At 37.0% G+C, this 25188-nt stretch overlaps 14 protein-coding genes across 14 annotated transcripts; 5 read left to right on the forward strand and 9 right to left on the reverse strand.

Moving 5' to 3' along the window:
- Positions 1–18: 18 nt before the first annotated feature.
- On the forward strand, positions 19–1169 carry FDP41_001754 (uncharacterized protein; the record flags this gene model as incomplete). Its single annotated transcript, XM_044704873.1, has 2 exons — positions 19–1107; positions 1161–1169. 2 exons carry the CDS (start codon positions 19–21, stop codon positions 1167–1169), a joined length of 1098 nt encoding a protein of 365 aa, XP_044564124.1.
- A 9-nt stretch (positions 1170–1178) lies between these two features.
- FDP41_001755 (uncharacterized protein) lies at positions 1179–4716 on the reverse strand (the record flags this gene model as incomplete). The annotated part of the gene is made up of 4 exons (XM_044704874.1): positions 1179–3433; positions 3536–3835; positions 4128–4439; positions 4605–4716. 4 exons carry the CDS (start codon positions 4714–4716, stop codon positions 1179–1181), a joined length of 2979 nt encoding a protein of 992 aa, XP_044564125.1.
- A 678-nt stretch (positions 4717–5394) lies between these two features.
- Positions 5395–7163, forward strand: FDP41_001756 (uncharacterized protein; the record flags this gene model as incomplete). Its single annotated transcript, XM_044704875.1, has 2 exons — positions 5395–5683; positions 5770–7163. 2 exons carry the CDS (start codon positions 5395–5397, stop codon positions 7161–7163), a joined length of 1683 nt encoding a protein of 560 aa, XP_044564126.1.
- A 363-nt stretch (positions 7164–7526) lies between these two features.
- Positions 7527–9127, forward strand: FDP41_001757 (uncharacterized protein; the record flags this gene model as incomplete). The annotated part of the gene is made up of 2 exons (XM_044704876.1): positions 7527–7619; positions 7802–9127. The coding sequence occupies 2 exons, from the start codon at positions 7527–7529 to the stop codon at positions 9125–9127; spliced, it is 1419 nt and encodes a 472-aa protein (XP_044564127.1).
- Positions 9128–10080: 953 nt separating this feature from the next.
- Positions 10081–10626, forward strand: FDP41_001758 (uncharacterized protein; the record flags this gene model as incomplete). Its single annotated transcript, XM_044704877.1, has 1 exon — positions 10081–10626. One exon carries the CDS (start codon positions 10081–10083, stop codon positions 10624–10626), a length of 546 nt encoding a protein of 181 aa, XP_044564128.1.
- A 775-nt stretch (positions 10627–11401) lies between these two features.
- On the reverse strand, positions 11402–11821 carry FDP41_001759 (uncharacterized protein; the record flags this gene model as incomplete). Its single annotated transcript, XM_044704878.1, has 1 exon — positions 11402–11821. One exon carries the CDS (start codon positions 11819–11821, stop codon positions 11402–11404), a length of 420 nt encoding a protein of 139 aa, XP_044564129.1.
- Positions 11822–11872: 51 nt separating this feature from the next.
- On the reverse strand, positions 11873–12493 carry FDP41_001760 (uncharacterized protein; the record flags this gene model as incomplete). Its single annotated transcript, XM_044704880.1, has 1 exon — positions 11873–12493. One exon carries the CDS (start codon positions 12491–12493, stop codon positions 11873–11875), a length of 621 nt encoding a protein of 206 aa, XP_044564130.1.
- A 608-nt stretch (positions 12494–13101) lies between these two features.
- FDP41_001761 (uncharacterized protein) lies at positions 13102–15070 on the forward strand (the record flags this gene model as incomplete). Its single annotated transcript, XM_044704881.1, has 2 exons — positions 13102–14453; positions 14542–15070. The coding sequence occupies 2 exons, from the start codon at positions 13102–13104 to the stop codon at positions 15068–15070; spliced, it is 1881 nt and encodes a 626-aa protein (XP_044564131.1).
- A 9-nt stretch (positions 15071–15079) lies between these two features.
- On the reverse strand, positions 15080–16052 carry FDP41_001762 (uncharacterized protein; the record flags this gene model as incomplete). Its single annotated transcript, XM_044704882.1, has 5 exons — positions 15080–15165; positions 15234–15332; positions 15518–15598; positions 15656–15879; positions 15937–16052. The coding sequence occupies 5 exons, from the start codon at positions 16050–16052 to the stop codon at positions 15080–15082; spliced, it is 606 nt and encodes a 201-aa protein (XP_044564132.1).
- Positions 16053–16451: 399 nt separating this feature from the next.
- FDP41_001763 (uncharacterized protein) lies at positions 16452–19751 on the reverse strand (the record flags this gene model as incomplete). Its single annotated transcript, XM_044704883.1, has 1 exon — positions 16452–19751. The coding sequence occupies one exon, from the start codon at positions 19749–19751 to the stop codon at positions 16452–16454; it is 3300 nt and encodes a 1099-aa protein (XP_044564133.1).
- Positions 19752–20021: 270 nt separating this feature from the next.
- On the reverse strand, positions 20022–20573 carry FDP41_001764 (uncharacterized protein; the record flags this gene model as incomplete). The annotated part of the gene is made up of 1 exon (XM_044704884.1): positions 20022–20573. The coding sequence occupies one exon, from the start codon at positions 20571–20573 to the stop codon at positions 20022–20024; it is 552 nt and encodes a 183-aa protein (XP_044564134.1).
- Positions 20574–20630: 57 nt separating this feature from the next.
- Positions 20631–23044, reverse strand: FDP41_001765 (uncharacterized protein; the record flags this gene model as incomplete). The annotated part of the gene is made up of 2 exons (XM_044704885.1): positions 20631–21475; positions 21574–23044. 2 exons carry the CDS (start codon positions 23042–23044, stop codon positions 20631–20633), a joined length of 2316 nt encoding a protein of 771 aa, XP_044564135.1.
- Positions 23045–23233: 189 nt separating this feature from the next.
- On the reverse strand, positions 23234–23794 carry FDP41_001766 (uncharacterized protein; the record flags this gene model as incomplete). The annotated part of the gene is made up of 1 exon (XM_044704886.1): positions 23234–23794. The coding sequence occupies one exon, from the start codon at positions 23792–23794 to the stop codon at positions 23234–23236; it is 561 nt and encodes a 186-aa protein (XP_044564136.1).
- A 503-nt stretch (positions 23795–24297) lies between these two features.
- On the reverse strand, positions 24298–24906 carry FDP41_001767 (uncharacterized protein; the record flags this gene model as incomplete). The annotated part of the gene is made up of 1 exon (XM_044704887.1): positions 24298–24906. One exon carries the CDS (start codon positions 24904–24906, stop codon positions 24298–24300), a length of 609 nt encoding a protein of 202 aa, XP_044564137.1.
- Positions 24907–25188: the final 282 nt, after the last annotated feature.

Consider the following 25188-nt stretch of genomic DNA (forward strand, 5'->3'; position numbering starts at 1 on the left):
CTGCGGACAAGGCAGAAAATGATCAATGAACACGAGTGGTTCAACTCATCCGAGCCATCGGAAGAAAATGATGATGCGGAGAACAGGTTATCATTGGATGATTTACCCTTTGAAATTATTTATGAATGCATTTCGTACTTGCATTATATTGAACTAGTGTTTCGAATATCGAATGTGTGTTCCGTATGGAGACAGAAAATTGTTTGGCCAATTCTCGCAGGAAAAGTTTCAGTATGGCTTTCAGGAGTGGATTTTCCGTTGCAAGAAGAACCAAGCACTCGAATCATTGCAAATTTTGAAGATTTATTTCGAACTTCACTCGGAAGGAATTGTCTGCGATTCATGATGCGAGATTATGTGGCACAAGTAGTACTCCTTCTTTTGAACAAAATTGTTATTGAAATTGAGGAGCGGAGAATTTATCAATTGGATGCAAGTGAATTGTCATATTTATTGCCTGATTTGAAAGAGTATTTTTCAAAATTTGAAACTCCTTCGAGTTTATTGCCACTTATCCATAAGGCAGCCATTTCACAATCATACACCGAACTTAATATTCCGGAAGAGAAAACAAAATTGCTACATCGAATATTTGGTCTCAAAAAGAGAAAGACCTTACAAGATATTCCAGTTCAATATACCTTCAAATCATTATTTATTGGCAAGAAAAAACAAGGGAAAAGGAGTTTATTTCGTGCAATGCTCGATAAAACAGCCTCATCAGATGCTGACAATCAATTTCTTGAGTATAGAGTACGATATTTAAAGTTTGGAGAGGAGTTTGCAGTACGAGGAGAATTTTTCACTGGAATGAACGAAACAATGCTCTATTATCCTTCCAACCCTTTTCAATCTTTGCATATTTTGTTCATTTGCTTTGACGTGACAAATCGAAAGAGTTTTCAAGAAATTGAAAAAGCCATCGCACTTTTGAAGCAATTCAAAATGAGACACATGGAAGCTATTGTGTTGGGAACAAAATGTGATTTAAAAGATCAAGCACGTGTGAAGAGAGAGGAAGTGGAAAAAGTGTTAATTCAGTCCAAATTATTTGAAGGGGCTTACTATATTGAAACAAGTTGTCATGACTTTAAGAGTGCTGATTTTGTTCTGTGGTATGGAACTTTGCTGACCTATTGTGTTTATCAATTTACATCAAGAAAAGATGAAAATGCCATTTATTCATTCATTGAAGCACTTTCAGATTCCTCTTCCTCATCCTTGTCTTCATACTCAAAGTTTTCAGACTGAAGTTTGGAATGTGCAACAAGAACTCCCTCCACATATACCTTAAATCCGTAATTGCCAGCCTTTTCAACAAGATACTGAATATGGAATTTTCCTTCACCAACATAGGAAATATTAGCCTTAATATTTTCAGTTAAAACATCAGTATCTGCATCGACAAATTGGACCTTCACAGATTCAAGCTCTTCATCATCGAGCTCCGTATACTTGTTTCCACAATCGTCAAATAATTGAACTTGGAAGGATCTGTTGGTGAATTTGGCAAGTTGAGGACCTGGTGGAAGAACACGAGCTCCTCGAATAGGTGAATTCTTAACTGGCGTTCTATTCACCTTTACATCAATGTCATATTCACCGGGAACTAGAGGTGTCCAGTCACATTCAAATACACCATTTGGAGACTCTGATACTCTAACTTTTTGTGGAGGATATCTATCAGTATTAGGTCCTACTGGTTTTACATTAACAGTGACATCAGTCGCACCAGGAATTCTCACCGGCTTTCCATCCTTAGTTTTAAGTTTAACATCAAAGTTAATGGGCTTATTTACAAAACCTGTTTTTGCCACTTTGGACACTTCACATTTGGATGGATCAGGAGCGTAGGTGGACTCTTTGACTGGAACTTGGAATGGAGAATCTTTGATTGGCTTGCCTTTGTGTGAAATGTTGACATGATTCAAACCAACTTGTTTAGGAGTGTACATGAAAGGATAAAGTCCTTCTTCATAAGGAAGAGGTTTCACTTCGATTTCATCTCCGTTCGAGTCAGTGAGTGTAATATCAAATGTGAGATTTGGATCTTGTACACGATTGTCATTGGAATCTCTTGCCTCCACATAGAAAATAGCAGGTGTATCCACAAAGGCTTTTTTCAGTCCAGGTCCATGTGCAATCGTGCGATCAGGATGAACACCATCTGAGACAGTCATGTAATGAGGAGAGAATGGAAGCGCTTCATCATGCAGAGTTAAATCGAATCGATAGATACCAGGTTCCTGAGGTATAAATTCGATGGTATAGGTTCCATCGTAGTTATCTGTTACAATAGAATTCGAAAGCTCGATATGAGTACCATTTCTCAATCTCAAATCCTTAAAGTATGTCACATCCGCTAAAATATTTTCTCCTCCACAGGTTACAGCAACGCCTCGTTGATCTCTTGCCTGAACTTTAGATTTAAGAGGAATTGCATAATGGCTATATAGATCTCCGCCATTAATTTCATTTCCGAATATAGTACACATGCTTGGTGAAACATTTGGTACGGCCTCGATTTCAATTTCCGTCAAAATAGGTTCACCATTCAATGTTGCCTTCACTTTGTATGGTCCAGCAACATTAGGTACATAGGTAATGTCATATTTACCAGTGTCATTATCCGCAATAAAGGTTGTGACTGTTTCTCCCTTTTTTCCTTTGAGTACCATTTCAATTTTATCGCCACCACGAATTCTCTTCTCTCCAGAGGTGTCATAAGTGACGAGTGAAAATGTTTGTGGAACGTCACATTGAACTGTGGTTGAAAGATCAGTTACAAGCGTTCTTGCTGGATCTGTCTCATATTCAACCAATAAATGAACAGGTGAATTAATAATTGGTTCTCCATTGAATAGGACTTTCACAGGGAAAACGCCAGATTTCTTTGGAACAAACGGAACTGTGTAAGTACCATTATTATTGTCCTTGATTGGTCCAATCTCCAAAACACTTTCATCTTCCAATATACAACTCACTTCGTCACCTCCTTCAATAATATCCAAACCATTCTCATCCTTTGCTTGAACATAGAACTCTCCTGGCTTATTCACTACATTTGGGTTGTATGGTTTGTTCTTTTGTTCAGGATCATATAGCGACTCTCCAAAAGCGACAGTTTCTCTCGGTAATGGTAGTGGGTGAACTGTCACTTGTCGAGGACCATACTTGGATGGAGTTCCCTTTACTTTATATTCAATGAGATAATTTCCTGGTCCATCTTCTGGAATGAACTCTAATTCGATGGCCAATGGGTCTTTCTCTCCTTCTGTGTCGGCATTTGTTTTTCCTGGTTTTACTTTTTGTTGCTTTCCATTAGGTCCTGTGGCTATGCACTCAATATCTTCAGGTTTCACACGAACTGTTTTTCCTTGCTTATTTTTGGCTGTGAAATAAATGGGTCCAACTTGATTACTTCGAAGACCATCTATTGTTGTGTGTGTTTCAAAACAGAAATGTTCCATAAGTTGTTGTGCGATATTTCAATCAATGCATACCATTAAATTGTTGTGAACAAGTCACCACTTACCTCTCACACCACGACCTTCAATGACGACATCCTCAATATCAGGATCAGTTGGTGTCTCCTCAGAAGGTTCAATTGGAAGGCTAGGAACTTTGGTTGGATGTTTTGGAAGGCTCTCTAATGTAGGATCAATACTAGAAGGAGTGTTAATCACGGGTTGTGGATGTTCATTTTGACCTAAAATGGCCTGTTGTTGACGATCTTTTTTGAGAGCTTTTTCTTCAAGATCAATGCAACGAATTCCAATGTGTAAATCACCAGAAACCTTATCTTTGGATGTTCTTTTTTGGAGAGGAAGCCATACTGTTTGTTGTGACGGAATGCAGTTCATTAAATATGTGTGACATGGATGAATATGATTGATGCATGTTAGTGGATGATTTCGCATCCAATTACGTATTGTTGTCCATTCCGTTCATACGATATTATATTCAATATTGAATTCGATAGCATTGTGACAATCGGATTCAATAATGATATCAAAAGGCAATATTGTCAAAATTTTCAATATTCCAAGTTCATTCCATATATTTCGCAAATTCATTCATTCACTCATTCGCACACACACACGCGAATTTTCATTCTCACAACTTACATTCAACCCACTTTCCAGTCGTTTCCTTCAAAGCAGCATAATCACTAAATCGAATAGAAATTTCTCCAAGAAATTCATGATCATGATCCTCACTCTTATTCCAATCATACAATTCACATCGAATACTCATAGGTTGTTTCACCTTTTTCCAATTTCTACAATACACATCCAATACTTGATTCCATTTTGGTGAAGTTGTTTTCTTTTGTGGTTCAGTAGTCACTCGTGGAAATGATTCTTTGAGAACATAGACACCGAGATAGGGATTTGGTTTTCTGAGAAGACTTCCAACAAGATTTCTTGCTTCAATGGCTGTCGATTGAAATTTGAATTATTTGATCATAATGATGACAGGAGGAGAAGACGAGAGTGGTGATGATGGTGTTGTTGTTGTTGATTCATTGTAATGTCGTCCGACCGGATCAAAGAAAGTGTATGCGAGGATGAGAGAAGATCGTTTGATCATAAAAAACAAACCTTGGACTTGAATTTGAATATCATCTTCTTTTCGGTCGTTGAGGGTGGGGTCTACAATCTTGTGGCTTCTTGGTCCTTGTTGTTCTTTGGCTGAGCCTTCTCCGAGCACCATTTTTTAATGAATGGGTTTTTTGATGTTTGACGTGTGACTTGGCCAGATACAACGAAAAAATCCCAAATCATCACAAGTTGTTTCCGAATGATGAGAAAATACCAGTTCTTCAATTTGAATTTAGTGTTCGATCATGACCATTTGGTTTCACTCCTTCTCTTCGTTCGTCATCCACTTTTTCAATTCGTGTGTGTGTTTGTGATGAATTTATCAAACGCGAAAAAATTGTGTTGGAATACAACCTCATTCAAAAAGCTCCCGAACTTTTTCCTTAAACCAACAACAACAAAAGTCTTTGGAGGAGGATCGGTTGATGATTGTATGAAGAAAATCCATTTGAAAGAAGGGATCGGAATTTATAACTCGTCTTGTCATTACCACTCATTTTCTCACTTCTTGGGTTGATTCCTTTCAATTTGTTGGGATTTTAAACATTTGAGGATGTCATTGACTTCTTCATAAACAGCTCGCCAAGCCATCCATAATGAAAATCCAGAAATACTTGCTGGATATAGGGATGAGAGAGAACCGTGCCCGGTTGTTCCTCTTCGGTATTGTACGTATTGACATTGTCGAATTTCATCGACTATATAACTCTTCTTCGTTGTTTGAAAAATCGGGAATATATTAGCCTCGTTGAATATATCCATTGAAGAAAAGGCTAGGATCATACAACAAATGCTCAAATCGGAACACACCTATTGGATCTTTAAAAGAAAGGTGAAAGCAGAAATTGCAAAATCAAAATATAGCCTGGATGATGTCCGAAATAATTTATTCCATTATTTACCTTCTTCCTCTCTTCCGCCATCATTTGCTCCCACTAAAACAAAGAATGATCGAAACATTATTCAACAGATATTGGAGCAAGAGGAGTGGGATGTTGCTTTGGATAACGAGGTATTTAGGTTTAATCTTGAAGCGGAACGAAACACAAGACTGAGACAGAAATATACAGAATCTGAAGGTAGGTCAAAGTTGGAGCTGAGTTTTCCTTGTTGCTTAGTTGTAATTCTTCTATTTTTGTTGTTCGCACTTAATATCACTTCGTAGGAACTGAGGAGGAGGACACCGGTCTTGTCATACCACCTCTCCCCTTCGAAGAAGAAAAATTATTAATTGTACAGGAGGCTCGTTCATCATGGGCTTCATTTCTCAAGGATCAACTCGTGTCAATATCAAATCAAATTGGGCTTACATTTATTAAGAAGAGGAAGGAGCGAGCAAAGGCTCCAACAAGTAACATTTCTGAAATTTTGGATGAATTAACTGGAATGAAAATTACAACAAAAAAGCCTGACGAAAACTCAGAGCCAGAGGGACCTCTCATTTCTTCTCTCTCTGTGAAACCAAGATATACTGGCCTCTTCGATAGTAAAAAGATGATGGAAATGTGTACCAGCATTAGCAATTCTAATGCGAGCGAGATGTTGATGAGTGCTGGGTGGGGTCAAATCAAGCTGGAAATCAAAACTCCCTCTACAAAGGAACTTCAAGTCATGTTTCAAGATTTAGATCCTGAAAATTGTCAGATTGGCCTTGATGACATTATTGACGAGAAATTCGAAATAGACTACTTGGAAAAAACCAAAAAATCGCTGAAAAATATTAGGATGGCCTATGAAATCGCAAAACGAGGCGTTCCAACCTCACTTCGATCTAGCATTTGGGGTAAAATTCTGGAGGTTGAGATGGACGAAAAACACAAAGAATATTTTGAAATATTACGCAAAGATGTAAGAAAGAGAGAGTTCCTAATCGATCACATGGTACACAATGATGTGAAGAGAACCATGGATGACGAGAATTACTTTGTTTTTGAGGATGTTGTTGATGAAATGATGATTATTTTCTCGAGAGATCCGTATGTGGCTAATAACATGGAACATCCACCAAAATTTATTGTTGGATTGGATGAAGTGGGCATTGCACAGAACGAGGAAGTCTATCCTCCAAGTGGCGTGATTCCATTTGAAGGACTGTCAATGTTAGCAGCTCCAGTGTGTTATCTCAGTAATGATATTATGGAAGTATACTTTTTGTGGCGTAACTTGTACACGAGAATTTTTTGCAAGTTGCACACAATTTCTTCGAAATCTGAAGGCTTACTTTCACTTTGTAGATTATTTGAGGATTTATTGCAAGATAAGGATCCACAACTATTTTACCATTTACTTCAACTGAAGATACAACCTCTTGAAATCGCCTTCAATTGGATATTTCATGCATTTGCTGGATATTTGGCAGTCGATCAGTTGTTATTACTTTGGGATCGTATATTGGGATTCTCGAATTTGTACATTCTTCCAATACTTTCCGTTTCTATCTTCCTTTTCAGGTCCAAATATTTGCTCAAGGTGACCTCTAAGCAAGAAATACTAGATATTTTCTCTGACTTTACCGTAGTTCAAGTCATACCCTTATTGCAGATGTTTTTATTCAGTTAGAAAGACGTCAATGAATTCAATGAAAAGAGTTCCTTTCGGGAGAATCTGCAACATCACACTGGTTTGGATTACTTTGGAACAACAACAACAACCACGCCCCTCATTCATAGACGTGTGTGTGAAAATTCATTCCATGGTTGCTCGACAATTTTCACTCGTACTGAAACATTCCTTAGAATTATCCTTCAACACTCTCCGCTTCGCTCCATAAGATTTCACTTTGGGTCCCATGGCCGAACCTGGTTCGGACTCTGAAATCAACAAAACAACAAGAACGAATCTGCCAGCACATGCATCCCTTCAACAAAAAATTCGTTTTGAAAAAAAAATAACTCACACCAACACACGACACCAACACACACCATGAGCCAAACAGTGACCACCACTATTGAATACCAAGTCAAGGACATGAGCCTTGCTTCTTTGGGCCGTAAGAGAATTGAAATGGCTGAAAAGGTATGTTTTTGTTATCATCAAATTTTGTAATTGGATGATTAATAATTACTAAAATCCAATCAATTCGATCATTTGAAAATCCATGAACCACTTAATATCATCACCATCATCATCATATTGCCATATGGATCAAATCCAAAAATCCAATCATGATGATCATCACCTCCAATTTTGATTCATAGGAAATGCCTGGTTTGATGGCTTGCAGAGCCAAGTACGGTGAAGAGAAGCCATTGAACGGAGTCAGAATCACCGGAAGTCTCCACATGACCGTTGAAACTGCTGTTCTTATTGAAACTCTCAAGGCCATCGGCGGTAACATCCGTTGGTGCAGTTGTAACATCTTCTCCACTCAAGACGATGCCGCTGCTGCCATTGCTGCTGCTAATACTCCAGTCTTTGCTTGGAAGGGAGAGACTTTGGTTGAATATTGGGAATGTACCTGGAAGGCCATTAGATTCGGACCATATCAAGGACCACAATTGATTGTCGACGATGGTGGTGATGCTACCTTGTTGATTCACAGAGGATTCCAAGCTGAAAAGGAACCAAGCATTTTGGATGAAGATGGTGATGTTGAAGAATTGAGAATTGTCAATAACTTGTTAAAGAGAATTTTGAAGGAAGAGCCTGGATTCTTCAGCAAGATTGTTCCAGATATCAAGGGTGTCTCCGAAGAGACCACCACTGGTGTTCACAGATTGTATGCTATGCAAAAGCAAGGTACTTTGTTGTTCCCTGCTATTAACGTGAACGACTCTGTTACTAAGAGCAAGTTCGACAACATTTACGGATGCCGTCACTCCTTGTTGGATGGTTTGAACAGAGCTACTGATGTCATGTTGGCTGGTAAGGAGTGTGTTATCTGTGGTTTCGGTGATGTCGGTAAAGGATGCGCTGAAGCTTTGAAGGGACAAGGTGCCAGAGTTATTGTTACTGAAATTGACCCAATTAACGCTCTCCAAGCTTGTATGGCTGGTTACACTGTCAAGACTGTTGAAGATTGTTTGGCTACTGCTGATATCTATGTCACTGCTACTGGTAACAAGGATATCATTACTCTCGATCACATGAAGAAGATGAAGGATATGGCTATCATTTGTAACATTGGTCACTTTGACAATGAAATTGATGTCCTCGGTTTGAAGACCTGTGAAGGTGTTAAGGAAATTAACATTAAGCCTCAAGTCGATCAATTCTTGTTCCCTGATGGACACTCCATCATTTTGTTGGCTCAAGGACGTTTGGTCAATTTGGGTTGTGCTACTGGTCACCCTGCTTTCGTCATGTCTGCTTCATTCACCAACCAAACATTGGCTCAAATCTCCTTGTGGAAGGACAAGTATGAAATTGGTGTCTACACTTTGCCAAAGGTTTTGGACGAGGAAGTTGCCAGACTTCACTTGGAGAAGCTTGGTGCTAAGTTGACCAAGTTGACAACATCTCAAGCTGACTACATTGGTGTCAATGCTAACGGCCCATACAAGGCAGATCACTACAGATATTAAACAATTTTGTTTCTCTTTCTCTTTTTCAAAATGAAAATTGTAAACTCTTGCCTGTGTGAGGAAAACTGCCCTCGAAAAGAAAATTGTAAACTCTTGCTCACAATTTCAAATTGGAAGAGGTCGTTTTATTTACAAAGCTATTTTTACATTCGAGGATAGTTTTCCTCAACAGGTAGCTGAGAATTCGAACAAAATTAACTAAAGGGGATTTTCAATCAGGAGTTTACGGAGATTGAGGCAGAAGCATTTCATCTGTGCATAGCAAATCAAAGACCAAGTCAATCTTATTAAAAAATTCAAAATGAATGTAGAATTGAATCAACACTTCAACAAAAAACAAAACAAACTTCAACTTCAGCAATAATCTCTTGTTTTCAAGTCATTTCATTATTTTCTTAACAATGAACTCCCACAAGCCTACTTATTACATTCGTATTCAAAAAGCTTAAGTGGTGCAAGACCCAACCACTTTAAAACCCTCTCATGTGTTGTATCATTTCGAATGTCGTCTGAACACACCCAAACCTCACACCTTCTCAAAGAGATATTCTGAATTGTTGCATTTTCACAAAGAACTGCTAAGAGAAGCGTCGAATCATGGAATTGCTGTTGCAACAAACTTGAATCAATGGTTGCACTTTCCACCAAAGATGTTCTTGGGAAATTTCAAGGTAAGACTTTTGAAGAATTTTAATTTCAAAAAACTTGATGTTCAATGACGGCGGGTTAGAGTGAAAATATTGAAAAGAGAAAAGAAGCTCTTCAGAACTATTTCGATCAACTCTCGTCACCTCACGTACCTCGAAGGAAACTCATCACCAACTTCCATCTTCTTCAATTTACATGAACAACATTTCTCCCAAATACATCATGAAATTACTGATACACTTTTTCCGAGGGTTTGTTCGAACATTTGATGACAAATCATCCTCTTCGACACCTATCATCCACAAATGAACACTCAAGAAATCATTCGTGCCTTCCAACCATCCTCCCATGCTGAAGCCATGTTGAGTCTGTCAGCAGTCACTGGAGGTTTCTACGCTCTTTTATTGAAACCCGTTCATGAATTATATCCAGAGGCAAATCTCAACAAAATTTCACAACAATGTTTCAAACACATTGGAGTGCTCAAAGCTCGTGAATATTTATCCAAAGTTCAAACATTATCAGAAATGGAAAGATACAATCGTGACACGAGAGGAGTCCTTTTGGTGTTGTTGAAGGCTATTTTCAATGCAAGTCCAGAATATGTGTTTCATGTGGAAGAATTTTCACCCACTGAATGTATTGAATTTCCAACATTGGTTCAGTTTTTGGAAGGAGCTGCAGAAACTTTGAATCTTACGAAATGCTGTCAAGTGAAGGCCGTTCCATTGTCAGGACATAAGGTCAAGGATGCCTCTTTGACAGCACAAGAGAGTTCAATGCCGCCCTCAAAGGATGAATTTTTTGTGAGATATTTCCTTACACTTCATGATGATCAACGTTGTCAATGAGCATTCTTATCCCGTGAGTATTTCTAAACTTGGTAAACTTCAATTTCTGAAACTTTGAAATTGTAGGATCCTGCTAAATAAGATTGAACTCATCCTTTCAAAACAGTGTTACTGAGATCACAATGACTCAAATTAGAGTTTGTGAATGAATTTCCACCCATCACAAAATTCTTCACATCTTTTTGTCCAGAGAGATCCACTTGTTGCATGTTGCATTGTGTGGCACGAGTATTATTGTCCAAAATATTTGTTCTCAAATCCACTTGTTTGAATGAGCAATTGTTGAAAGAGGAACCACAAGTTGGTGTTTTGAAGGATGGTTGTTGAAAACTCACATCCCACAAAGGAGCATTTGCTTAGATTGTATTCACTTAAATTACAACCACTCAAATTAACTTGTTCCATTTTACATCCTGAAAGAGTTGTTTTGGAATTAAATTTCAGTTTTTGAAGAATGATTTGTTTGAATGAACATCCTTCAAGATTTGAATTTGTGAAATTAGTCGAATTCAAATTAGCACCACAGAAATTAGAATCTTTCAAGTCACAATTTGAAAAATCCACATTCGTCAAATCACATCCTGAAAAATCACATCCATTCAAAATACTATGGCTGAATTTAACATCTTTCAAATTCATTTTGCTCAAGTTAGATCAAATAATTTCACATTGACTCAAATCCAAATGTTCCAATGGAAATACATTTCTCAAATCGATTCCCGATAATTTCAATGTAGTTTTTTGAGATCTTGAAAAATTGAGCAAATTCATAAACTCAGTTTTTGCAATTCATCATGTTCATGTTTGTTGTTGGTGTGCTTAAATATGAGAAACCATATTCTTCTTCACACTTTTCTAATTCATTCACCAAACGAGAGAGATGAAATGTCTTTGCTTGATTCTTGAGATTGATTCGAAGAGTTTCATTGGTTTTACTTTCGCCAAGAGTTCCATATTTTAACCAATTATAGATTTCTTTGAAAACATCCAATTCACAATCCACAAAAAAGACCTTATCTGGGAATGCAGTACTTGGTGTTTCATACAATGGATACTCTCCTGTGAGCATTTTCTCGAATAGATTATCAGGTTCTCTTTCATTATGGAGAAAGTGACCTAAAGAGACAGTTAACACTGTTCCTCCAACATTCAAATGAAGGGGTTTGTTGGAGTATTCCAATTTGTAACGAGACATCTTTTCTTTCTGGAATTCCTTTCTTTTCAATTCTAATTGTTTTTCTCGTTCTTAAAATTGTTTCATCAATTCCTTTTCTTTTTGTTTCAATTCATTTTCTGCTTGTTCCAAATAGAGAGAATGTTCTCGATCCAATTTCTGATTCTTTTCTTGAAACTCTTGTTCTAATTGCTGAGATTGTTCTTGAAACTCTTGTTCCAATTTCATTTTCTTTTCTTCAAATTCCTTCTCCAAATCACGTTTCATTTGTTCCACTTGTTGATACGCATCGTGAAGAGGACAATATTTCTCTTGATGATTCTTCAATTCACCTCGATTCACAACATTCTTACACATGGGACAAAATACTGCTAACTTGTCCAATTGATTTCGAATAATTTTCACAACAGTCACTTTTTCAGAGGAAAAATCACCTTCGTGACAGATTGGACATTGCAAGAGTGAATTGACACATTCACGACAGAATGTATTTCCACATGAAGAATGAACCACGGGATCATAGAAGGGAAAGAAGCAAATGGGACATGCTAATTCTTTATCGATCAAATCGAGATTGACATAATTGAAGGATTTGGAAGTAATTTTTTCGGTTGGAGTGATGACGGTGAGAGAGTTGTTTGTGGATGGGGATGGGTTCTCGCCAGTGTCGAGAGAAGAGTTGAGATTTCTCATATTTTTTTGGTTTGACAATCACGTTGACAACTTTACAATGACAGGTTTAAATTTGCTTGTTGTTTGCTTTAGGAATTGTTGGGAAAATTTGACATTGATAAATTACAAAGTGTTATTAAGAGAAGCTTTATGTAAATTGTTTTTCATATCATATGAAACAAAGGACAAAATCTCCATGATTAGTGATAGATCTTTAATTCTATATACCACTCTAACAAATTGTCACTCTCAAAGTTTTTTCATTCTCTCCAATAGTGCAGCCTTATGAACATGATTTCACAAATCATTTCCACCTTGTTATTGTTTTTGATCACCCTCTCTCTTTTTCATTGCCAGTTTTTGTGAGAACAGTCACACGATGATCGCCTCAATGCAAAAAAGTTTGACGAAAGGATTTCAAAGAACTTTTTGGGATTTCGTTTCCAAAAGGCAAATCATCAAAAAGAATATTCTCACACGTGGGTGTGGCGATCAAAGTTCACCACAACCACAATCGCCTTTCACCTCATCGAAGGAGTAGAATCACAAAGCGGACAGAAAAATCTCTTTACATCATCATCATTATAAACCAATTCATCATCATCATCATCATCCATTCGGAGGAGAGAATGAACCCGAACCATCATCATCATCAGCCTTTCCATGGTGATGAAAATCTAAACAATAAAAACAACACGACTAATCCCGAAGAAGAAGAACATAATATTCCCTACAACCCAAATCACTGTATTACAGAAAAGATCTTACCTATTCACGAAATTGATCATCATCATCAACAACAACAAGGTTCATCCATTCCATTCTCTTCACCCTACGATAGAATTTTGCACTATCTATCGGAGGATAGGATCAAAGCCTATGAGGATCATGAAGGCTTTCGACATTTTTGTGTGGATCAAAAGTATGAATCATCAAATTCTCGTTGGTTGGAAGCTGCGGATTATGCAACATGTAGGGCTCTTTGTGAAAGGTTTTATGTGTTGCACTTGTTGCAATCGGTCACCCAGAAGGTGGCTCTCTTGGCCATCGCATGCATGTTGAATCGATATGAGGATGACAATGAAGAGGAAAACAAGACAAGTGGTGGCCACTTTCATGTTTCGGATAAGGATAGAGAGGAGTTGCAACAATGGGATATGATTGATCTGATTCATTTTGTCAACAGGTATTACAAAAAAGATTATGAGCAGTTTAAAGAGACTTTTCATTACGAGGAAAGTATTGGAGAGCCAAAGACAAAAAAGAACAAAAGCAACGAGAAAATAGATTGTGACACAAGTGGAAATAGTCGAATTGGAAAGATCAAGTTTGACTCGAACAAATTCAAAAATTTCTATTCTTCTTTACTTGTCATGAAGGAACTGATTGAAAAAGAGCAAACATCACACGATGACTTGGTGACTTCCATTGAAAATGTGTATAAGCAGCATATCTTCTCTTGTATCAGATATTTCAATAGCAGTTATGGAAAGAATCCAATGCTTGAGAGATTTTACTATCATATTTTGGAGCTCTACAGACAGACAGAACACAAATTAAGCTGTATCAAATTTGCAAAATTTGGAATGTTTTATGCTCGTAGGCATGTTCAATTACTGACTCGAATGCGTGACGTTTTGCTACATCAATCACCATTGAAAAATGATTTTGAAATTATTGAAAAATTTCTTATCAAACATATCAAACACTGCAAAGCACATGAGAAATGTCTTGAAGGAATTTTGCTCTTTTTCTATGATTGTACCGATATCGACTTGATGACGAGAATATTTGTTGAGTCTTCAGAAATTGATGACACCTTTGGCTACTCACACTGTAATTTGGGCTACTTGAAGGGTTTCAACGCATTTGGGAGTGCTGCCTTAACAGCAGAAGGTATTGAGCATTTTCATCAGTCTTTGAGACGTGCTTCGATCTCTGATCTTAAATTAATGACAGCCAACAGTTACAAAACACTTGGGTATGTGAATGTTGTCATTCATTGAATGGATATAATTTACTAACTGTAATTGAATGGTTACCTTTTTTTGATCATCCTTGAACGATAGTATTTTGAATATCATTATTGGAAATATTCCAGAGTCCATCCAGTGTCACTCCAAGGCATTACAAATATACCCAAATTATTACGACATTATCAAGGATCGATGTGAGATGTCTAGCATGACGAATGACTTACCTTCAGCTCTTCGTGACCTTCAGAAATGTCTTGAAATTGGACCTCAACGTAAAAAGGACCTCAGCGATCTCTACAATATGTTTGCCATATTTCAACAAAAGCTTGGAACTTCTTTGGATGATTTAAAGTTGGTATTGGAGAATGCATTGAGATTAGATCCTTCAAATTCCTATGCCTTTTTAACTCTTTCAACTTTTGCTATTGAGCAGCAAGATTTAGATGAATATTTGGACCTGCGTTTGGTGTTTCGTCCAACATCCTATCAAGGAATTTGTGACTTGCTGAATCAGGACGTGGCCGCCTTTGCCGTGTTTGATCCCATTCACAATACACAATTAGAGGAGGAGTATAGAACTAAGAGAAAGCATTTTACATCAAGCTATTTAAGAATTAGTTGACACAATTGTTTACTTTAACTCTTTCTTTTTACAGATATAAATATAATGATAGTTAGATTCTTCAGTATTGGGAATTGCAGAAAAGTTTTCCTTAGCTATTGGATGAAAAGTTTTTAACAGAAATGAATCTGAGAACTGTATGGTGACATTCGTAAATACTTACATATTTTTTCAACCTTTACATCCCATTGGAAATCCTCAACTTGAAACATGGGCAGTCTTAGTGAAGGAGGAGTATGTGACACCATGAAGTATATTCCATCTGGTTTCAGAACTCGATATATTTCTTCCAAATAACTCTTTCCATTATCCAAAGAATTTGACAGCTGTCAGATCATAATTTTTTCAAACGTGAATCATGACCAAATCATCCATCTCGCTCATTGATACTTACTAAATCTATGAAAATTGAAAATGATATTTTTCAAGAGATTACACCAAACTTACTGAACTCAAAACAGCCTTTATCAATTGCATAATCAAAATACCACGACGGAAAATTGGTTCTTTTGGCATCCATCGTCAGAACTATTGAGTACATTATTTTCCAACTCGCTCATTGAATTCATTCAAACAACAACATACATTCCAAATCAGGACTAGTGTTTTGCCTCCTCATAGCCTCAATCGCTGCTTCCGAATAATCAATAGAAGTTACTCTCTTATAACCATCTCGATGCATATCAAACGGCAAAGGTGAGGTTCCGCATCCAACATTCAATCCCGAAGAATCTTTGGATTTGATGTATTTTGAAAGGTAAAATTTGAGTCGATCATACGTTTGAAACCAATCAAAGGGTTCCGACATTCTGATCAGCAACATTGTCATCAATAAACACCAACTTCTTTTTCGCTTGTCCACTTACTTTTGATATCGATCATCCCAATATTCCTTATCTCCGTACGACGGAATCCAGGCCTTTGGGTGATTGTACTTGGAAGAAGGGTTTTGATGGAAGAGAGAGGAATTGAGGGAGGACATTTTTTTTTGGTTTGAGGTTATGTATAAACATGGGTCTTGGTTGACTTAATCTCTGGTTTCAATCATGTCTTTTATGTTGCTTCGATTGCCCTTCTTATCTTCATCAAAGAGGAAGGAAAGGAAAATCAAAGAAATTACTGTTAACATTCAATGTGACTCTGTTTCACTCCTTCAAATTCAGTATTCTTAACAGCGTTGTTATGAGGCAAAACATAAACACTAACCTGCCATACGATTTTTCAACTTTGTACATTATTTTGTAAAATTAATCATGCATGGTTTTTCCAGGACAGACCTTAATCGAGTCATGATTAGGTTAATGAAACTGATTCATGGTGAAACAAGAGGTTACCTTTCTCATCATTGTTGGAAGGATGGTACTTCATGTATTATTTATTTCTAAACTTGGTAAACTTCAATTTCTGAAACTTTGAATTTGTAGGATCCTGCTAAATAAGATTGAACTTGAGCATCTCTATATTTCAAGTTTTGTTGTTTCAAGGATTCAGGAAGGCTGTAACTTCTTCCTAAATTGCAACAATTCATATTTTCATTACACTTGTCTGTAATACTAATACCCCCAAACACTGCAAGGTAAGAGGAATGGCAATAAATAGCCTTCTCAGGTCTAGTCACAGGTAAAATTTCAAAAGTGCATGTTGAATCATGATATTTGAAAATAAATGCTTCTGAATCAGGTTTGCAATCGTCAGTATGATTCCATGTTTGTGTTGTGAAACCTCCAAAGATTTGATTGTGTTGTGATTTGATAATTGTGAGAGTTGGTGATTTTGAATCACATCGAGAATGAAATGTTTGTGCAGTGAATCCATCTCTGCTTCCACGATATAAAAGTGAACATTGAGAAACAGGTTTCTTCAATTTGAGAGTTGATGAAATTGAGAAAATTGCTTGTGCTGAATTCAATATATTGCTAGAACTGAATACATTCTCCGATTGACAATTTGAAATTTTCATTCCTTGAGTGTTAGCGTTCTGAATGTCACACCCAGTGAGATTACAATGTTCGAAAATGGAATTCTGTAAATTGGAGCCCTTCAAAATACATTCTTTCATATCGCATTCTTTTACGTTGCTGTCACTCAAATCACAACCACTCAAATTACATCCTTGTAGACAAGTCTTGTGAAATGACATTTTGGACATGTTACTGTTCTCAAAACTCACTCCTTTCAAATTCTTGTTATCAAAATTCACTTCTGTCAAAACGCATGAATTGAAAATTGTTGTGCTGTCTAGTTGGCAATCATTAAAACTACATGAAGAGAAATTCACTTGTTTGAATTCACTTTCACGTAAATCACATTTGTTCAAAGTTGAGTTTGAAAGATCTAATGATGTTGAGGAAGGTAGAGCCGATTGAATCAATTTACAAGCTTTCATTTTGGTATTTTCATTGAAGATAATAGTTTTCAAATTCACTTCTTGGAACACTGAATCAGAAAGATCAGAGTTGCAAAAGTTTGTTTCTGCTAAAAGACATTTCACAAAAGTGTATCCTTTCAAAACAGTGTTACTGAGATCACAATGACTCAAATTAGAGTTTGTGAATGAATTTCCACCCATCACAAAATTCTTCACATCTTTTTGTCCAGAGAGATCCACTTGTTGCATGTTGCATTGTGTGGCACGAGTATTATTGTCCAAAATATTTGTTCTCAAATCCACTTGTTTGAATGAGCAATTGTTGAAAGAGGAACCACAAAAGTTGGTGTTTTGAAGGATGGTTGTTGAAAACTCACATCCCACAAAGGAGCATTTGCTTAGATTGTATTCACTTAAATTACAACCACTCAAATCAACTTGTTCCATTTTACATCCTGAAAGAGTTGTTTTGGAATTAAATTTCAGTTTTTGAAGAATGATTTGTTTGAATGAACATCCTTCAAGATTCGTGTTTGAGAAATTCATATCTGTCACATTTTCAAAAACAGATCCTCTCAAATCAAGATTGCTCATGTCACATCCATTCACATTACAATTAATGAGTTGTGTGGTATCTATGAACAATCTGGTGATGTCTGATCTTTCTTGTAAATTGCAATTCAAAAATTGACATTTCACCATTTTAGTCTTATCATCAATCACAACTGTTTTGAAATCATAAGAAAGAGAAGCAGAGAGAATTTTTGAATTGTTGAAAGTGCAATAAACAAAAGTGCACTCACAAAATTCACTTTCACTCAGATCACAGTTAGAAAAATTAATATTTGAGAATGAATAACGTTCTAATTTCACTCCTTTCAATGATGCATTATTCAACTCAACACCTTCCAATTTGGTTGAGATGAATTTTGTGTTCTTATCAAACAAACAACCTTCAAGATTGGCTTTTGTGAAATTGGTTGAGTTCAATTTGGCACCACAAAAATTGGAATCTCTCAAGTCACAATTTGAGAAATCAACATTCGTCAAATCACATCCTGAAAAGTTGCATCCGTTCAAACGAGAATTGTTGATTTTGAGATCTTTCAAATTCATCTTGCTGAAATTTGAGCGAATGATTTCACAGTGACTCAAATTCATGTTTTGCATGACCAAACTTCTCAAATCCATTCCAGACAAATTCAATGTGGTTTTTTGAGATCTTGAAAGATTGACCATATTGATGAAATCAATTTGAGACATTTTCAATTTGGTATTCGATGAAGATCCATCTTCATCTTCAAGATTTTCCAACTCTCTCAACAAGTTGAACAAATGGAACGATTTGGCTTTTTTCATGACTTGATTTCGGAGAGTTTTGTTTGATTTACAAACTTCAACACATCCATCTGTCATCCATGAATAGATTTCTTTAAAAACACTCAAATCACAATCCACAAAGAAAACCTTATCAGTGAACAAGGTGCAAGGTGTTTCATACAATGGATATTCTCCTGTGAACATTTTCTCAAATAAATTCTCAGGTTCTCTTTCATTTCTAAAAAAGTGACCCAATGAAACAGTCATCACAGTTCCTCCCACATTCAAGTGAATGGGTTTGTTGGAATTTTCCAATTTGTAACGAGAGAGCTTCTCTTGTTCAAATTCTTTTCTTTCCAGTTCTAATTGTTCTTTCATCTTTTCAACTTGTTTCATCATTTCCTCCTTTTCTTGCATCAACTTGTTCTTTTCTTGTTCCAAAAAGAGAGAATTTTCCATGTTCATTTTCTGAGATCGTTCTTGAAACTCTTGTTCAAATTGAGCCATCTTTTCTTCAAATTCCTTCTCCAAATCACGTTTCATTTGTTCCACTTGTTGATATGCTTCATGAAGGGGACAATATTTCTCTTGATGATCCTTCAATTCACCTCGATTCACAGCATTCTTACACATGGGACAAAACACTTTCAATTTATCCAATTGACTTTGAAGATTCTTTGCGGCAGGAAAACGCAAGGATGCAAAATCTGCTTCACGACACATGGGACATGGTTTCAAAGGATCTGCACATTCATTGCAAAATGTATTTCCGCATGTGGCATGAATGACTGGTTCAAAAAATGGGAAAGAACAAATGGGACAAATTAAATAATCATCAATTTTGTCCAAATCAACATAATTGAAAGAAGTAGATGTCATTTTCTGATCTTCTTGTTGTTGAGTGATGAGAGATGATGTTTGAGAGGCAACTTGATTCTCGCCATCTCTCCCAAAATCACCAGAAGAAGGGAATGCTTGGTTGGGATTTCTCATTTTTTTGGGTTGACAATTCACGTTCTTTTGATGCCTGACATATGAACACCAACAGTTTACAATGCCGAAACTTGCTGAAAGTTGGCAGAGTAATTGTTATTGGGCTTTGGGAATTCTGGTCGTTCAATGAAAATTGATACAGAGGATGCAACAAACCAGGGTTCGGATTGTTTGATTAACTCGCTCTGAATGTGCCAAAGAATTGGAAAAATTGGTGATATCGTATGCAGCAGTTCATGTTATTAACAACTTGATTCTAAATTGTTCGATTTAATTCAAGTCATGTTGTTTCTTCTTGAGATATAATTTCAATCGAAATGCGCTTCCTTGATTTAAATAATATTTATGCAATCGTTTATCTCTCATAAATCCTAATTTTTCATAAAACGAAAGAGCCGATGTGTTCGAAAGTTCAGTCTCCAAAACCACTTCATCACAGTTTGCTTTTCTCATTTCATCAATGACTCGTTTTACCAGCTCGGAAGCAATTCCTTTTTTTCTATATGGCTTTTCCACAGCTAACATGGCAATATATCCTCGTATGCTCTTTCCACGATGATCTCCACTATTTCCGACACAAGCTCCAACAAACCTATCACCATCAAAGGCTAATACGGTTTGTCGGGGACAATCATTCATGAAATATCGATACGTATAGACTGAATAGGGCTCACTCAAATGTACATCCATGAGAGCTTTAATTTTTGTAATATCATGTTCTCCTTCATAGAACCGATAAGTAATTGGTTGCGTGGTGGATGATGGTGTGGTGGATTCCGAAGATGATGATGATGGCAAAGGACTCGTTGGATTTTCACTCATTTTTTGTTCTGTGTTTTAAGACGTATTGAAACTAGGCTTGGATTAAGTCATCTGACCTTACTTCTGAACACCTTTTGAAAAGAGTTCGTTCAATCGGCATGCAATGTCTTCATTTAAGGTGGAGGATGAGTTTGAAGAAGAGTGGTTCGATGAAGCAATGTGTACATCTGCACAAAAAGGAGCTCTTTTCTTGCTGAGTTGATCCAATTTTTGAGTCGCGTCAGTCAATTGTTGACTGAGGGATTGCTTTTCAGATTGCAAGTCTTTCACAAGTTGAGACAATTGGACCACTGCTTGTTGCAAGTCTGTGAGTGTGGATTCTTGTGAGGAAATTTTAGCTTCGTTTTCTGCCTTTTCTTTCAAAAGTTTGGTCATTTGTTCATGCATGGCCTTGAATTCTATTTGCATGTTAATGAGCTCAGATTCACGTTTGAGTCGCAAAGTCTTCTCGCTTCTCTCTTCTTGCTTTTTTAATTCTTCCTCCGTTGGGGTTTCTCGATTCTCGTTTCCTTCCAATCGACCTGTACAACTTTCATAGCCGCTATCATTCGTTTCTTGTGAACGTGGAGAAAAATCGACATGAGGTGCATCGGGAGGAGCTTGCTTACTATTTTGTTTGGGTAGATTTAGTTTGATCTTTTGAGAGGATTTCTTGTTTTTAGAGTTGTTTTTGGTTTGTGATTGTTTTGGTTTGGAATTTCGTTTGGACATTCGGTGAAATATAAACTCGTGGGTGTCAAAGAAATTAGAAAAGAGTTTGTGAGACTCGAATTTTTCACTAAACTCTGTAATTCCAAAGTTAAAGCTTAAATTAATGTAATCAATCCTCTCATTATGAACCACCACATCTAAAAAATATGAAATTCCAGTAACTCCAATAATATTTTTGCTTAAATCGAGCTCTTCATACGTATGAACATTATGTAATATTTACCATTCAGAATTCATAAAATTTGGAAAAGCTATTCAAATCAAACTCTTGAAATCATTGAAAACTTACTTTTCAAAGTATTTTCTTCGCAAAGAATTTGAGCCAGTGCTTTGGCTGTTGAGTCTGAAAAGAAATTGTTGGACATATCCAGGGCAATCAAGTCTTCGACAGTGTCAAGACACTCCTCTTCTCCTCTCAAACTGTACAACCATGCTTCATGACTTTTTTGATTTTCTCGTTCTCGCATCATGTTTATAATAAATTGAGCGCTGTCATCCGATAAACAACATCCACTGATTTGAACTTTGCTCAACTTTACAAAACTCGTCAGTATCGATCCAATATCTTTAAATGCTTCATCCCCAAGAGCTGTGTTTTTAAGAGACAATGTTCGCAATGAATTTCTTGCTTCTAACAAACCCTTTTGCATAAATGAGGTGCATTGTTTAGTGAGAGGTATACCAATGAGTTCAAGTTTTGAGAGCAACCCACTAAAACATGGGGTCAGAATTCTTGACAATTTTAAAGCATCTGCTGGCTCTAATGGATCGACCAAATTGATCGATCTTGAGCTGGTTTTTCTTTCGAGTTGATTTGTATTTCTCATTTGATGAATCATCATGGATTCCTTAATGGAGAGCAGTGAAGGGGATGAAGATGCTCCTCCTTTTGACACTTTGGAGAGAGTTGAAAAATCTCGAACATAGTTCGATTGACCCCAAGCCAACCTGATCGTATGAAAATGATGACGAGAGTTTTTTAAAGCTACCAAACATTTCCTCCAGTGCTCCTGAGGGATCAGATCGAGATCAACCTCAAACATTGCCCTCGACAAGCTGTTCATGACAATAAAGTCAAGTGGTTCCATTCTCACTCTTCGACAATACGCCGAATACAAGGAATGGAATGGCTTATCCAAGTCACTCTTTGAGGTTCGAACGGCTGACGAGCTCATGGTTAGTGTTTCAGTGGGATCATTGGAAGTGGTGGTTTTAGTTTCAGCAGAAGCAAGTGAGGCAGCTCCTGAAGGAAATTGCTTTTTACCTGTCCTCTTCGTAGGTTGTGCTCCACTTTCGGAACCTCCCAATTGAAAGGGTATAGTGTTGGGAGAGGCTGAAAGTGGGCGTAAGGGTATTCGGCTTTGAAAATTTGAGGATGATGATGCAGCTTGTCCTCTTGGATTCGATCGGAATTGACCTGCCGACATGGGCCTTGTCGAAGGTGGATGATGATGAGATGAGGTCAAGATCGAAGGAGGAGGAAGATGGTTGGAGATTTTACTGGTGGGAGATGAAACATTTTGCGGATGATGATGTTGCTGAGGCATGAAACCATGATGATGAGGTTGAGTTTGTGGTGGATGATGATGAGGAGAGTTTCCAATCCATGAAGATGGTGATAAAGTTGGGACTGCCATTGCTGATGATGATGAATTAAACATCACCACTCGTTGCGTGGGATGCTGTTGCTTGTTATTACTAGGAGAAGAAATGGGTCGATGAGTCTCCGTTGATGCTCCTGAATTGCTTCCTCTCATCATGGTACGACTCTTTCAAATGGTTGTTGAAAATATGCGAGAAGGATTGATCTGAATATTGTTTTTGAAAGAGAGTGACCGTTACGAAATAATTATTAAATCAGAAATTTCGTAAATCAGATTTGGCGGGTGGTTTCAAACTCAAAAACTTACCCATCGATTCCTCTGCCATTATGGACCTGCAGCAGCAATTTATTTTCGTTGTTGAGAGGAAGAAGATTGTGTTTGAATTTGAGAGGAATTATCAGCAAAACGTTCGTCCAACAATGGATTCGACAAATTATTCACATAATTTTGAATACTCTTCAAGTGGATGGACGTAATGACTTCATACATTTGATCCCGAGTAATTTTCATATTTTCAAATTGCAAGATATCTTCATTCGTTAATTTTCCCTTCTTATTGATCACTGTACGAACCAGTTTGATGATAGGAATGACATCGGGATGAGAGGTTGCACTGGGAAGGCCTCCATATTTCATCTCATTCAATTCATCCACTGTAAATCCAGCCTTTGTTTTCAGAAATTTAGCGTGCATTTGTATGCAATATTCATCTCCGTTGAGTGATGATGTAATGTATTCAACGATATGTCTTTGGATGAACGTGAGAGTGGCATGTTCCTTTTTCAAATTAATTCCTTGAAGATAGACTTGAATAGTGAAAGGATCTTTACACATTTCGGCCAAACTGTTTGGAACAAATCCAAACATACTCTTCACCTTTTCTTCTAAATCTTGGCTGACTGGCATGATGATGTTGGTTCGAGAGGTGTTTTGATGATTTAAAATTTTTGTGATGACAGTTGTCCAAGAAACAAGAACGTCAATAATTATTTCAACAAAGGATAGAAGGGTGTGATGATGATCTGCTATGGTATCTGCAAATCAGAGCTCAACAACACTTGTGGATGGTTATATCGAGGATTTAATGAGTGGATGTATTTTTTGATCCAGATTTGTCTTTGGCATTTGAGTGATGTCTGCAGAGAGGTTTCATCGAACCAATTTGTCCTTTCCGCACCGGCTTGGATTTCAATTTTACTAAGGTTCATCCCACGCATAGTATAGTTCTGTCTGTCATGCCTTCAACGGAATCCACATGAAGAGAGTTAAATGAGCCAGTTCATACTCTACTCTTATTGAACGAAGAACAACCTTAGAGCACAGGATTGGATTCCAAGACTTAATGAAACTCTTGATCATGCCTTCATAGCAAGATGCATCCCCTTCTATTTTTGTGAGACATGTGAATTTCAAACCATCCTCACCATTGTATCGACAAGGAAATGGGTTGTTCTGTCTCGCTCCAATAATTTGAAACCTTCACTTTCATATAATTTCACAGCTGACTGCATGACCTCCGGCAGCGTGACCAACAAGACGGTTTCCACTTGCTGTTTTCTTGCTTCTTCCAACGCAACAGTTAGTAGATATCGTCCTAGGCCTTGCTTTCTGTACATTGGATGAACAGATAACATTCGAATCCATGCTTGTTTTCCATTCCTCAATTTTGAATTAATCTCTTCATCTCGATTCTGGAATGCAACTTCAAGAGTTGCAAAAACTTGAAATTCGGTCTGTATCGAGGGACTCACATATAAATCCACACATCCAACAATACGATTAGAAGCCTCATCTCTCAATATCCAAACCATACTCTCCTCAAAATCACTTTCCGAATACAGAGCAGGAAAATCCTCATGTAAACAACTTTCTTGAACAATTCTTTCCTCTTCATTCCGAGTCGAAGTTTCCAAATGAATAGGAACATGAAATTGTTTAATTTCTTCTTGTTCCGAAAGTGTGGCTCGAAAACATTGAATATGACTGGGCAACAACATCGTGAGTGGTCGTGACTTCATTTTTTTTGTGGATGTTTTCAATTTTCCTTAAATCCTTTTTCTTATTTGAGGATGTTTGTTGCAAAAGTCATCCAACATCCTTCTATGGATAAGAAGATTGTGAGAAGGCCTTACTTTTAATATTGCCTTGAAAGTTTGTCATTGAATGCTTTACAACTGTAATCAATGTTATTCCTAACTTTGTTAAACTGTAAAGCAATGAGATGGGTCACTCACCAAGGTTAGTTTCCATCAATCAACGAGAACTTTTTCACCCTCCAATGAAATAATTGAAGGCTTGTG

The sequence above is a fragment of the Naegleria fowleri genome, assembly GCF_008403515.1.
Source record: "Naegleria fowleri strain ATCC 30894 chromosome Unknown tig27, whole genome shotgun sequence".
Lineage (NCBI taxonomy): Eukaryota > Heterolobosea > Eutetramitea > Acrasida > Naegleriidae > Naegleria > Naegleria fowleri.